Source organism: Lucilia sericata, unplaced genomic scaffold (assembly GCF_015586225.1).
Source record: "Lucilia sericata isolate MDLA Ls3-8-SP2 unplaced genomic scaffold, ASM1558622v1 Contig000157F_arrow, whole genome shotgun sequence".
NCBI classification, from domain to species: Eukaryota; Metazoa; Arthropoda; class Insecta; order Diptera; family Calliphoridae; genus Lucilia; species Lucilia sericata.
The window spans coordinates 510001-526300 of NW_023994187.1; the positions used below are offsets into that span (position 1 = coordinate 510001).

The window sequence follows — 16300 nt, forward strand, 5'->3', positions numbered from 1 at the left end:
GTAAACAATAGTAAACAACTCAACAAACTAGTCAATAGATCACTCGATAGTCTAGTCAATATTCCATATACTAATCAATAAACTAGTCAATATTATACTCAACAGACTTGTAAATATACCAGATATTGGACTAGTCTAGTCAATAGATTAGTAAATAGACCATATATTAGACTCTTAAATAGTCTAGTCAATATATCATACAATTTAATTGAGTAGTTAAAGAAATAGACAGTGGACTCACTTAATCGACTTGTCTAATACAAGTAAATTGATTGTTGTAAATTGATTGAATATTAGACTAGTCAATAGTTTAGACAATAGACAAGTCACTAGACTAGTACTAGTCAATATTAATCAATAGACTAGTCCACAGACTGTTTCATAGTTTATGATCAAGTTAATATAATAATCAATAGTCCCATCATTAGATATTAGATCAGTCAATAGACTAATCTCTATTATTTACACCAGTCGATAGACTTCTCCATAGTCCAGTCAATAAATAGTAAACTCCATAGTCAATAGACAAGTAAAGGAACTATATATTAGACAAATCAATAGACAATAGACTCGTAAATGTTGATCAAGTCAATATAATAATCAATAGTCCCATCATTAGATAGTAGACCAGTCAATAGCCTAATCAATATTCATTAGAACAGTCTAATGACATTCCGTTTGTAACACATCGAAATATTGGTCATAAACCCACAAAAGTATATATTATTAAATTCTAAGACGATCTAGCCATGACCGTCTGTCTGTTGAAAGCACGATAGAGTCCGAACGGAATGAGCTAGAGGGTTGAAATTTTCAACAAATATTCTCTATAGACAAGGTTTGTTTGGTATTGAAAATGGGCAATATCGGTCCACGTTTTACTTGTTTTGTAATAGAATTTTATGCTGAAGTGTAGTGAATTCTAAAATCAGGCACGAAACGTGCTCAAATTAAGCTAATTTGGGGATTAATTCAATATTTTTCATTCTTAAATGAAGTATGCATAAGGGATTAAATCAAACCAAAAGTTCTGAAAATAAGTAAGATCACTTAGACCCAAAAAAGGCTTAAATAAGATTTTTTGTGCTTTTTGTAGTTCTGAAACCCTCCGGATTGATTCTTTTAAAATCTGTTCACATTTATTATCATGCTTTAATGAATTCCTAAATTCTATAAATTTTATCAATGACAATCTTAATTATTCTTAGTTATAAATCATTTTGTATCCATTAATTGCCGTTATTTTGTTTTTATTTATAAAGAACCATAAACAGAAAATTTACGCTAGAAAAATTTAATTTTTTTTATAGAATTTATTCTTGGTCTACTACTAACTAATTAGACGTGACTCGGAAAAATGTTTAATTTGCCATTTTTAATTTGTGTGTTCACAACATTTCAGCGTCTGTGTCTATTATAACGCATGTTTCATTAATAATTGCTTTGAATAGAAAATGTTCTTAAATTATTTTTAAAGAAAGATAAATTTAAAAAAAAATTTTAAATTTAAGCAGTTTAGAAGATTCACATGGACTACTAGAAGGATGGACGGACTTAATCGTCTCAGAAAGGGATTCTAAGTCGATCGATAAACTTTAAGGTATAAATACAGGGAAATTTTTGCTGCCAATATGACAAGCTTTTTACAGATCTGCATACAATGACTCCCATACCAGCCGATTAAATTTCTTATAAAGTTTATAACAATCAATTAACTTAACATTAGCTAAATAAGAATTGTTCTCTCACTTTCATTCTTTAAAATCTGTATACTCCAATGACTAAACAATATTTTTTTTGCTCATTGATTATTTTGTTGTCTACAGTTTAAAACACAACCTGTTGAACTGTACTTTAATTGTCTTTTCCTATTTAGGAAATAAATACTTAAAAACGTCTGTATGTACGTACACTCAAAAAAATTGAATTGAGTTATCTATACACAGAGGGAAAAATAAATATACACGCCTGATACCAAATTGACACCAAACTGTTTATAATTTTTCAATAACATCCGTTGTCAAAATATATACATACGTGCGATAACACTATGTAATGTTGACAACATTTCAACAATTTGTTGTTGAAATCTAAATTTTATACACATCTGTTGTCTAAATGTTAACAAACGTGGTAAGCTCACTATTGACAAACAATCCGTTGCCAATAGTGATCTTAACACGTTTATCAACATTTAGACAACAGATGTGTATAAAATTTAGATTTCGACAACGAAATCGTTGCAATATTGACAACGTTGCGACATAGTGTTGTCGTACGTATGTATATACTTTGACAACGGATGTTATTGAAAAATTATAAATTCTTTGGTGTCAATTTGGTACCAGGCGTGTATATTTCTTTTTCCCTCTGTGTACTTAAACCAAGCACAAAATACTTGATTGATTTAAGAATGTTCAAGATTGAATCAATCCCAAAATTTGCTTGATTTGTGCTCGATTCGTACTTGATTTACGTTTTAGGGTAAAGTTAAGAAAAATTTTTCTTTCTGTGTACTGATAAGTGTGCCTAACCATACTCCTTTCTAATGACCAACATAGTTATAACAAGTCATTGCCATTCAAAAGATTGTTAACATTTTTTTTAAAAATACACATATTTTTCGAAAAAAAAGTACATTGTTTATGAAACCTAATGCCACAAAAGCTATTTTCACACCTTCTATTGTGCGTTGATTTTTTTAAAGCAGATTTTTCTATATATATGTAAAGATACATATTTTGCATATTAGAAGTAGCAGCAACAATAACTTAAATTGTGACACAAAGAAAATAATACCATTTATAGTACAACACAAAATTAGACCTCTACTTAAAGGAAAAGTTGTGTTAGTAATAATTATTAAGGAATATTTAAGGATATAACTATTTTACAGTTCTATTATTTAAAACGAATAGCAAGATAGTTCTATTAACAGGTTAGCAAAAAACTTTTGTTACTCACTGTTAGTATTATTTGTTTTTATTTCAACTTGTACTTTTTAGCAGTTTTTTTGTGGACTTGGTCACACGTTTTAGCCATGCGTTAAAACTGTCTGTGAATATGTTTTGATGGAGCATATACTTTTTTTTTGTCATTTGAGTCACTGCTAAAATATCAGCAACATACTTATTAATGACACATTATGAAGAACCAGACAAATGTATGGATGTGCTACTGTTGCTACAACATAGAAACAATACCTAAAAGTTCGACCTAATCGTATATGTATACCATCAACTTCAAAACGTGTGCCATTATTTTAAAGTAAATTTCAAAACGAGGCCTTACATGTGGTCTTTAAGAATCGATAGTAGTATGAACATCAGGAATTTTTAGTCATTCGTACTCAAATCAATACTGAGCGCTTTCAAAAGTACGTTTTTACTTAAATCAAGTACAAACTACTTGATTCAAGTACGGGACCGTTAAAAGTGATCTAACATTGTAGTTAATTTGAAATTTTCGGATTGATTTTATTATATGACGGCTTGAATTAGTCCCAGAATGAGCTTGATTTGATCACGATTTGTACTTAAACTGAACTGAATATAAAAACAATTTTTAGTGTCATTCCGTTTGTAACACATCGAAATATTGGTTATAGACCCACAAAAGTATATATATTGTGGGTCCTTCTTAAATTCTAAGACGATCTAGTCATGTCTGTCCATCCGTCCGTCTGCCTGTCTGTTGAAAGCACGATAGAGTCCGAACGGAACGAGCTAGATGATTGAAATTTTCCACAAATATTATCTATAGGTAAGGTTTGTTTGGTATTGAAAATGGGCAATATCGGTCTGCGTTTTCGGATAGCCCTCATACAAGTAGACCCCCGAAAAACAGCTTTAACGGGCATATCTGTTTTAAAAGTATGAGTATAGCGATGAAATTCGACATAAATAAGTTTCATATGATTCAAAATCTCCCTACCAAATTTTATTTGGATCGAACCCTACCCCCCATATAAGGTCCCCTTCAGAAAATGACTTTAGCGCTCATTACTGGCTTAAAAATACGAGTATAGTGATGAAATTTGACACATATAAGTTTCAATGAAGCCAAAATCTCTCTATCAAGTTTTATGTGGGTCGGTACATAGTTGACCCTACCCCCCATATAAGGTCCCCTGCAAAAATGAGTTTAACGCTCATTACTGGCTTAAAAATACTAGTATAACAATGAAATTTGACATAAGTAAGTCTCTTATGATCCAAAACCTCTCTACCAAATTTTATGTTGAACGTTTCATAATGGACCCAACCCCCTATATAAGGTCGCCTTCAGAAAATGACTTTAACAATTATTACTGGCTTAAACATACTAGTGTAGAGATGAAATTCAACGCATATAAGTTTCATATGATCGGAAATCTCTCTACCAAATTTTATGAGGATCGGTTCATAATTGACCCTACCCCCCATATAAAGTTCCCTTCAGAAAATGAATTTAACTCCCATTACTGGCTTAAAAATATGAGTATAGTGATGAAATTGGACACACATCAGTTTCAATAAAGCCAAAATCTCTCTATAAAACTTTATGTGGATCGGTCCATAATTGACCCTACTCCCCATATAAGTTCGCCTTCAAAAAATTACTTAAACGATCATTACTTAAAAATACGATTGAAGCGATGAAATTCGACCCAAGTAAGTTCCTTGCGAACCAAAATCTCTTAACCAAATTTTATGTGGATCGGTCTATAATTGACCTTACGAGTATAGAGATGAAATTCGACATAAGTAAGTTTCTTACGAGCCAGAACCTCTCTACTGACTTTTATTAGAGTCTGCATATGATTGACCCCCATAAAGGCTCCCCTTCAGAAAATGAAGTGTTGATGGGTTCACTCGTTCTAAACTACTACTGCTACACTGTCATATTTCTTCTAACTGGTATGACCCACTTGTATGCCAGCAATGTTTTGGGTTTTAAATTTCACAGACATTGTGGCCAAAAAAAGATGATAAAATACGATTAACTTAATGAACGATTTTCACATAATTAATCGTAAGAAAAAAGAACAAATAAACAATATTTCGTTCGTAGTTTATCTTTATTGGTCTATAAACTAGAAGCCTAAAGGCATTTTATCGGCTGGTTTTTAGAAGATCTGCAAAAAAACACGTTGTCTTGCTAAAATTCTAAATATTTACTTACAACTCAATTTAGTCAGAATAGGGTCATCTACCTCATTAGGGTAGTCTGGAGATTTAGTTTAAGAATTTTGTAGTTTTAATTATTGATAAGATAACTCTTACAGATTTTCCAAATTTTGTAAAACTATAGCAGCAAACTATAGATATAATTTATATATAGATTTTTACACATTTGCAAAAATTACAAAAACTAATTGTCAATATGTAAGACCTACTTATATATATAAATATCAGGGGGTGTTTTTGTCTGCATTTGGATTTGAAAGCATTCACAATACAATGTATTTAACATACCAATTTGAACAATATAAAAAATTTAAAAATAAAAAGAGGATGGGGGTATATCGATTTTGTCATTTCGTTTGTAACACATAGAAAAGAGTATTGATTACAGACCCAGAAAAGTATATTTTAAGACGATCGCTAGATGAACATTTGTCTGTTGAAAGTCCGATATCGCTCCAACTTGATGAGCTAGGGAGCTGAAATGTTCAAATGGTAGATTAGTGTTCTAGTCTATCAGGCTGTAGGAAATGGGTTCGATTCCCAACAGAAGCATTCGTAAAGGAGAGCATAACAGGACCGATATTGGTCTAGTTCTTCGATGTAATTCACATTGCCTTTTGATATTAGCTAACGAAAACGAACGAACTAACGAACGAACTAACGAAGAACGAACGAACGAAACGAAAGAACGAACGAACGAACGAACTAACGAACGAAACGAACGAACTAACGAACGAACGAACGAAACGAACGAACGAACGAACGAACGAACGAACGAAACGAACGAACGAACGAACGAAACGAACGAAGAACGAACGAACAACTAACGAACGAACGAACGAAACGAACTAACGAACGAACGAACGAACAAACTAACAAACGAACTAACTAACGAACTAACGAACTAACGAACTAACGAACTAAGAACTAAAAACTAACTAACGAACTAACTAACTAACTAACTAACTAACTAACTAACTAACTAACTAACTAACTAACTAACTAACTAACTAACTAACTAACTAACTAACTAACTAACTAACTAACTAACTAACTAACTAACTAACTAACTAACTAACTAACTAACTAACTAACTAACTACTAACTAACTAACTAACTAACTTACTAACTAACTAACTGACTGACTAACTAACTAACTAACTAACTAACAAAAGTATATAAACCAAAACTAGATAGCTTTTATTCATTTACAGTTCTCAATAGCGACTCAATATATTCAACAATGAAGATCCTATATTTCCGATAATCAAAGTCTCTAGTTCTTTTTTTTTTGTTAACATTAAATTAGTTTGCATTATCACTTTATTTTGCTATGAGAGTTGTAAAAGCCGTGAGTAAGTTTTCCTTATTTCTGTTTACCCACTTCAAAATCATGCAACTTTAAGCTTTACTACTTCCTTTGACTGTATATCAACATAAATATACCACCATTTTTCCAACGAAGAAAAATATACTAGATTTTCTAACTGAATGGTGGCAGGAGTTCTAAAACAGAGCATTACACTACTACAACTACTGCTAGGCAATCTGATCTATATGTATAATAATTATGTTGCTTTAAATGGGCTATATGTACTTACTACTTAGGTGTTGTTTTTCATATTCTCTTTGTGTTATAAACATGATCGATCGTGTCTTTAGTGTTTAGTGAACATTTTGTGAATGATCATAAGGCTGACGATTGAAAGTTTTAATTTTAGTTATTATTTTTGTTAATTAATTAATGGCTGTTCTTGGTTGTTGATCGATTAATCGGGTAGCTGCTATTGATTTCATTAAAAAGTAATTTGAATTTAAATTATTAATACATTACTCTGTAGATTCGACTAATAACAGTCAGTCAGTGTATTAGTCGATACATTAGTGAGTAGACTATTCCTTAGACTAGAATGAAGATTAGATTATAGACTAGACTACGAAATCTAAGTCAAATGGATTATATTGCACTCTGGACTGTGGGAAAGACTATATACTATAGGCTTGTATATAGTCTGGACTATAGACAAGAATATAGTCTGGACTATAGACAAGATTATTACCTGGACTATAGACAAGACTATAGTCTGGACTGTAGACAAGACTATAGTCTGGACGATAGACAAGACTATAGTCTGGACGATAGACAAGACTATAGTCTGGACGATAGACAAGACTATAGTCTGGACGATAGACAAGACTATAGTCTGGACTATAGACAAGACTATAGGCTGGACTATAGTCTGTACTATAGACAAGACTATAGTCTGTACTATAGACAAGACTATAGTCTGGCCTATAGACAAGACTATAGTCTGGCCTATAGACAAGACTATAGTCTGGCCTATAGACAAGACTATAGTCTGGACTATAGATAAGACTATAGTCTGGACTATAGACAAGACTATTGTCTGGACTATAGAAAAGACTACAGTCTGGACTATAGACAAGACTATAGTCTGGACTATAGACAAGACTATAGTCTGGACTATAGACAAGACTATAATCTGGACTATAGACAAGACTATAGTCTGGACTATAGACAAGACTATAGTCGGGACTATAGACAAGACTATAGTCTGGACTATAGACAAGACTACAGTCTGGACTATAGACAAGACTACAGTCTGGACTATAGACAAGACTACAGTCTGGACTATAGACAAGACTATAGTCTGGACTATAGACAAGACTATAGTCTGGACTTTAGACAAGACTATAGTCTGGACTTTGGACAAGACTATAATCTGGACTATAGACAAGACTATAGTCTGGACTATAGACAAGACTATAGTCTGGACTATAGACAAGATTATAGTCGGGACAATAGACAAGACTATAGTCTGGACTATAGACAACACTAACTATAGCTCGGACTATAGACAAGACTAACTATAGCCTGTACTATAGACAAGTCTAGTCAATGGTTTGGCAATAGAATAGCCCAATAGACTCTGGTGAGTTACAGTACAGCACAGGTTTATAGCTTATTCTGGTACTCCAATTCTAGTAAATGAAACGAATAATCAAGAACACTAATGAAAATTGTGTGTTGTAGCAAAATTGTAAACATAATGATGATTATCATAATCATGACGCGTCTGTTCTTCCTTACTCGCCCAGCCAGCTAAAGTCAGTTCATACAAAGGAACATACATACATAGTTACTAGTGGTTCTATATGTTTGGAACAAACAAGCTGAAAAAAAACGAAACACAAAAACATGGACTGGTGGGTCTTCCTCTTCAGTCTTCTTCATTACGTTTAGTGTGACTGAGTGTCTTTACCTTACTTCATCATCTTTTTGTTTTAGTCTTAGTTTTTTTTTTGTTTGACTTTTTTGGGGCCGAGCGTGAGGTGTGTTGTATAGCTGTTATTATGATTATTGAAAGACAATGTTGCAAGAATGCTTATGTTGTACATATATCTGTCTGTCTGCTGGTACATCGTCTGTCTTTCTGTGTATTTCTGTTCATTGCCTTGTACAGCAAAAAGATCAACTTGTTCAAGTATTTGCTTCAATTCTTAAAACAGTATTTATTGTACAAGTGTTATTAGTTAGTTGTTGTAGAGCCAACATGATATGGCAACATAACGCAATGATAAGATAACCCAGCAAAATAAATACTGCTTACCCGGAAGCGAAGGATTATATGAGCATTATTCGTACTTGCTTATTGAAGGCATGACTTGTGTGCAAGTTGCAATTTCTTGTTCATAAGTTTTGGAAATCGTAAAAAAATTAAAATTTAATTTGCCCTGGACAACAGTATTTACTGGGTTATAGGTATGATCTTTTATATCAGCTATTCCATACTTTTCTGTTGATTTTTTTACTGTAAAAAAATTATACTGGTTGCAACATGAATATGTATTAAGTTGATTATGAAGTTGTTGTTGTACTAGTAGTTTTTTCATTCCTTACAAATCTACAATTCTTGGACAACTCTTACACTTGTTGTGATTATTTTTGAATGTTTTGAAGACAAATCTAAAATTATGATACGCGAGTTGTGCTATATAATAAATGGAACCAACTATTTTACTGAATTGATGTTTGGATGCAGAAGTAAGATTTATGTCTTAATGGGTCGCTAGATAGATAGATAGATAGATGGATAGATAGATAGATAGATAGATAGATAGATAGATAGATAGATAGATAGATATATAGATAGATAGATAGATAGATAGATAGATAGATAGATAGATAGATAGATAGATAGATAGATAGATAGATAGATAGATAGATAGATAGATAGATAGATAGATAGATAGATAGATAGATAGATAGATAGATAGATAGATAGATAGATAGATAGATAGATAGATAGATAGATAGATAGATAGATAGATAGATAGATAGATAGATAAATAGATAGATAGATAGATAGATAGATAGATAGATAGATAGATAGATAGATAGATAGATAGATAGATAGATAGTTAGATAGATAGTAGATAGATAGATAGATAGATAGATAGATAGATAGATAGATAGATAGATAGATAGATAGATAGATAGATAGATAGATAGATAGATAGATAGATAGATAGATAGATAGATAGATAGATAGATAGATACATTGATAGATACATAGATAGATACATAGATAGATAGATAGATAGATAGATAGATAGATAGATAGATAGATAGATAGATAGATAGATAGATAGATAGATAGATAGATAGATAGATAGATAGATAGATAGATAGATAGATAGATAGATAGATAGATAGATAGATAGATAGATAGATAGATAGATAGATAGATAGATAGATAGATAGATAGATAGATAGATAGATAGATAGATAGATAGATAGATAGATAGATAGATAGATACTACATATATAACAAATGAATTCAAAAGGTATACTTAACAGTATTTTGAACTTCGGTTTCACTTTTGACCATCACCTTAAACCAATTGTTAAGCATGGTGGGTAGAAACTGACAACGCACAGTGGTATAGGAAAAAAAAAGAGGGAAATAATTCGGTAACTTCTTAACGATTAATCCGATTTTAATGAAATTTGGTATGCACAAAGAGGAGGTGCTGTCGAGTTTAGGTTTTGAATTTGGACCTAAAAGATGTTGAGTTTTCCCTAATTAATTTGTCACTTAAAAAACATTAGGTAGGCATGTTATATATCATTGGAAAGGTAATTTTGTCTATTTTTTAAAACTGTATATAATTTTTGAAAATTAAAAAATTCGCGGAATACTTTTTTAAAAAAAAAATAAAAAATGTTTTTTATTCAGTTTTTGCGAAGATACAAATTTTTCAAATTGCAATAAAAATTTTATTTATGAATATTTTTTGATGAAATTTTACAGTTAGGTAGAAATTCCAAAATTAAATAAAAATTTCGAATTTTCTTATTAGAAATCCCGGAATTCCCAAAAAAGTTTTAAAAAATCCCAAAAATGGGATTTTTTGGTTTTTTGCCTATTATATCCATACCAGGGGCGAGGTTATCGAAACCCGTTACAAAATGATTAAGAACATATTGGGTCATATAAAACAGGTCACTATAATTTGATATCGACTATGCGATTTGAGAATTTTTGCTCAAAATTGAATTTTCCATAAAAAATAGGGGTTTTTTGGATGGACCTGGTCCCCTCGGTATCAAAAATTTTTAGGTTTTGTTTCATTTATCGTATTTTATGTAAAGTCAGCTTTCCAAAAAGCATAAATTCTATATATATCTTCTTAGAAACTTTTTAGATAACTTAAAAAGAAAAAGATACTTTTTTCCCAAAAAAATTACAAAAAATCGCCTTTTTTAATTTTTTAAATTAAAATGCCTATAACTTTGGACTCAGTCATGATTTTTACATAATTCTTTCACTGCTTGATATATAAACTTGTTGTTAAGCGAATTAAAAAAAATGGCGAAAATCGGGAATATTTGGACCCGCTATTATCAAAAAAACTAAAGTAAGGACGGTAAAAATTTTAAAATTTTAATTTTCAAATGCGAATATCTCCTAAACTATAAGAGATAATTTACTGCTATAGTGCTCGATGAGGAGATTCTATATACGAAATTTTTTTTAAATCGGAACTCAAATGAAGAAATAGGATCGTTTTAAAAATTTAACATAGCCGATGTGTCCTAATTTGAGGACCCCCCGCCGGGCCCCTGGTTGGCCTATAAGGTCCAAATTCAAAACCTAAACTCGACAGCACCTCCACTTTGTGCATACCAAATTTCATTAAAATCGGATTAACCGTTTAGAAGTTAACGAATTATTTCCCTCTTTTTTTTTTCCTATACCACTGTGCAACGTTCGACATATACTTAGTTGGCCACATTATTTTTTAAAAAGTCTAATACATTTCCAGTTGTTACAATTCCACTGTCACAGTAGTCTTACGCCGCTAGAAAGTAATTAAAGCGTATCGGATCTATAAATGAATGAATCTAGTGTATGAATCGTATCTAATAATAAACGTAAAAAATCTAATCAAAAGATTATATGACAACGTTTTCTAAGGTGTGATCGTAAACTTATAAATTTTTTTCCTATAAAAGACACGCATCATAACGCACTTACAGACATGCTACTGTTCGCAAATGTATGTAATCGCGCCCAGATTTTGCTTAAACAGTATTAGATGCTTCTCTGCTGGCAGTCTAACATGTCAGATGTCTGCTACTTTTTTTTCTTCTTACATTGTGGCTCATTTCTTTCCCCCTTTTTTAGTTTGAGATTTCGATTTCCTGGAATGAAGACTACAGCAGAAAGAAGACAAAAATAAAAACTTTCATTATAATTAGTTTTAGAAATTCAATTTGAAATTCCATATATTTTTTTAGCAATATAATTGAATACAATTCAATTTAATTTCTTTCTTTTTTGTTGTTATTGGTTTTTATTTTCAATTTATCGGGATTAATATTTTGTTTTGCTAATACTGTTGTTTTATTTTCTTTTCCATTTTTAGCAATTTGTTGTTATGATGGCCTCTTGGTCCCAAATGCCAATGAGGTCCAAGATTAGGTAGTGTTATATTGTCTTTCTTCTTGTCTTGTGATCATTTGCCTTTTTCTGTTTGTTGCAGCATCAATCAATTTTCTTTAAGCAGGCAAATCATTGTTTATGCATCTTTAATCAATTTTTTTCTTTAATTTTATAATCCAAAAAGATCAATTGGGTCAGTTATCCGTAAATCAATTGTGAAAATAACTGTAGAAAAGGAGAAAAAGAAATTATTCAATCAAATGTAGCTGGACAAAAGAAAAAAACTGATTAAATAAATGTTTGATATAAGTTGTAATGTTAGTTGAAAGATCAATAAACTTGGTAATGTTTGAAAAACGATCGATTGTTGTTTTTAAATAATCGGTGATATAACTTGATTCTATAATACAAAACTTGTAAAAGATACGATTTTGCTTAAGAGTCGAAGCGAAATATTTAATATTAACACCCACCAACACCACGGTTTGTTGCATCCCGAAATAACGGTTAAAATCCTCATAAAGACTAGATTGTAAACTAGACTATGGACTGAACTATGATGACTAGACTATGACTAGACTATGACTAGACTATGACTAGACTATGACTAGACTATGACTAGACTATGACTAGACTATGACTAGACTATGACTAGACTATGACTAGACTATGACTAGACTATGACTAGACTATGACTAGACTATGACTAGACTATGACTAGACTATGACTAGACTATGACTAGACTATGACTAGACTATGACTAGACTATGACTAGACTATGACTAGACTATGACTAGACTATGACTAGACTATGACTAGACTATGACTAGACTATGACTAGACTATGACTAGACTATGACTAGACTATGACTAGACTATGACTAGACTATGACTAGACTATGACTAGACTATGACTAGACTATGACTAGACTACGACTAGACTATGACTAGACTATGACTAGACTTTGACTAGACTATGACTAGACTATGACTAGACTATGACTAGACTATGACTAGACTATGACTAGACTATGACTAGACTTTGACTAGACTATGACTAGACTATGACTAGACTATGACTAGACTATGACTAGACTATGACTAGACTATGACTAGACTATGACTAGACTATGACTAGACTATGACTAGACTATGACTAGACTATGACTAGACTATGACTAGACTATGACTAGACTATGACTAGACTATGACTAGACTATGACTAGACTAGACTATGACTAGACTATGACTAGACTATGACTAGACTATGACTAGACTATGACTAGACTATGACTAGACTATGACTAGACTATGACTAGACTATGACTAGACTATGACTAGACTATGACTAGACTTTGACTAGACTATGACTAGACTATGACTAGACTATGACTAGACTATGAGACTATGACTACTTGACTAGACTATGACTAGACTATGACTAGACTATGACTAGACTATGACTAGACTATGACTAGACTATGACTAGACTATGACTAGACTATGACTAGACTGACTAGACTATACTAGACTAATGACTAGACTATGATCTAACTATGACTAGACTAGGACTAGACTATGACTAGACTATGACTAGACTATGAACTAGACTATGACTAGACTATGACTAGACTATGACTAGACTATGACTAGACTATGATAGACTACTATGACTAGACTATGACTAGACTATGACTAGACTATGACTAGACTATGACTAGACATGACTAGACTATGACTAGACATGACTAGACTAGACTAGACTATGACTAGACTATGACTAGAACTAGGACTAGACTCTGACTAGACTATGACTAGACTATGACTAGACTATGACTAGACTATGACTAGACTATGACTAGACTATGACAGGACTATGACTAGACTATGACTAGACTATGACTAGAACTATGACTAGACTATGACTAGACTATGACTAGACTATGACTAGACTATGACTAGACTATGACTAGACTATGACTAGCTATGCTAGACTATGACTAGGACTATGACTAGACTATGACTAGACTATGACTAGACTATGACTAGACTATGACTAGACTATGACTAGACTATGACTAGACTATGACTAGACATGACTATGACTAGACTATGACTAGACTATGACTAGACTATGACTAGACTATGGACTAGACTATGACTAGACTAGACTATTTTATATATTAATCTATAGACTATATTATAGACTAGATATACTATAGACCATATTATTAACTGGGATATATACTAGACTATTGACCGGATACGCTGTAGGCTAGAATATAGACTAGACTTTCGATATAACTGCATACTCTATTTTAGAATAGTTTAAGGACTAAGCTACAGACTGGGGTATATATTATGACAATACTTTTGGATTAAGACCATACTATAATTAGCTAACGACTAGGCTATTTCCAGAATATGACTATATTTGGACGATTTAAGTAAAACTTATAACATGAATACACAGATCAGATGACGAGAGCTTTATTTTTTTGAAATATGGTCTAGAAAGGGTTGAAAAATATAATTTTTACACAATTCTGATTTTTAATTGAATCAAAACTTTATCTCTTTGTATGTATCTGAACTAAACGATATTTGTAGACAACAGAATATGACTTAGTAAAATATTTAGCATATTAATACCATTTAAAAGTCTATTAACCATATGCCTTTTATTATTCTTTTATTTTCTTTTTAGGTAAGTTAATTACTAAACAATTATTAAACGACTCCAGTAGACCTTTGATATCATGTAAGTCAAAAATTATTGAAAAATTTAGCTTCCAATGTTTGTTTTTTAAATTAACTACTTGCCACATGACTCCTAAAAGTAAATTTGCAAACTTTGCCGCTTTATCTTCTACATAGTATCTTCTACAAAAAAAGAAGCAACAATGAATAAAAATGCAGACAAATTAAATAAATAGATTTTTAAAAATATGTACATATTCATTTAACGCAATGGCATATTAACAACATGTTTTACAATCATTTAACGTTCCATGGTGGCAGACAGACAGACAGACAATCGAATGAAGAAAAAAAAAACTAAAAACTCAAACACCGAAGATAAAATCCAAAATAAAAGTGAAACCAAAACATTCTGTTTAACAAAACAAACCCCGTGACTTTTCAAAATAAATCATATGATTTTGTTTTTTTTTTGTGTTTCTGAGTTGCAACATTGCCGCCAGCCATATAAAATGTCCCTTATGACTTTGATAACGATCTGTAGGCCAGAAATTATTTATATACTTTTTATTCAGATGACAGTCAGCGTGTGTGTAAGAGAACCTCACGAAAATATTTAGTTCTTTTTGCAGGTTTTCCTTTGCGCATATAAAGTGCAATATTATTATTTAAAACAATTGTTATGTGTTTGCAATTTGTCTTGTTCTGGGAACTTTTCTATAAACTATCTTCTGGCTGTGTGTGAGGAAGACTTTTAGATTGATTTACGAGACATTTTTTTTTTTTTTTTTTTGTTCGAAAATTATGAATTTAACAGTATGATAGAGACATAATTATTTAAGTAACAAGAATGTAATTACATGAGAATGTAGTTGAGGGGAATCTTAATTTTATTGCACCATTGTAGTATGGGTTGTCTAGCAATTGTATTTTATGGTTCTATATATCCTTCCGTCTGTCAGTTTAAGTCCAGGAATCTTGTAATTAAACTAGTCTTCACAATTTTGTTAATAATTCTATGAAATTTGATACATCTGTCATATATGGATGTGTAAAGACGATCTCTATTGAAATCGACCTGTGATTTTAATTTGCACAAACTGTCATCCCGAAAATTGTTAAAATGCTTATAATGCTAAAACTTTCATAAAATTACTATATGACTAGACTGTATCAAGACTATGACAAGACTATAAAATAGACCATACACTAGAAAATGTCAAGACTATGACTAGACTATGACTAGACTATGACTAGACTATGACTAGACTATGACTAGACTATGACTAGACTATGACTATGACTAGACTATGACTAGACTATGACTAGACTATGACTAGACTATGACTAGACTATGACTAGACTATGACTAGACTATGACTAGACTATGACTAGACTATGACTAGACTATGACTAGACTATGACTAGACTATGACTAGACTATGACTAGACTATGACTA

At 31.5% G+C, this 16300-nt stretch overlaps 1 protein-coding gene across 2 annotated transcripts in view; it reads left to right on the plus strand.

Annotated features, from left to right (window-relative positions):
* Positions 1-15603, plus strand: part of LOC119601325 (protein doublesex) — a 63132-nt gene extending 47529 nt beyond the window's left edge. For both annotated transcript variants that reach the window (XM_037952171.1, XM_037952170.1), the window contains exon 3: positions 14848-15603. In XM_037952171.1, the coding sequence (XP_037808099.1) occupies positions 14848-15017 (170 nt within the window). In that variant the 3' untranslated portion in view covers positions 15018-15603. The remainder of the gene's footprint in view (positions 1-14847) is intronic.
* The last annotated feature ends 697 nt before the right edge of the window (positions 15604-16300 follow it).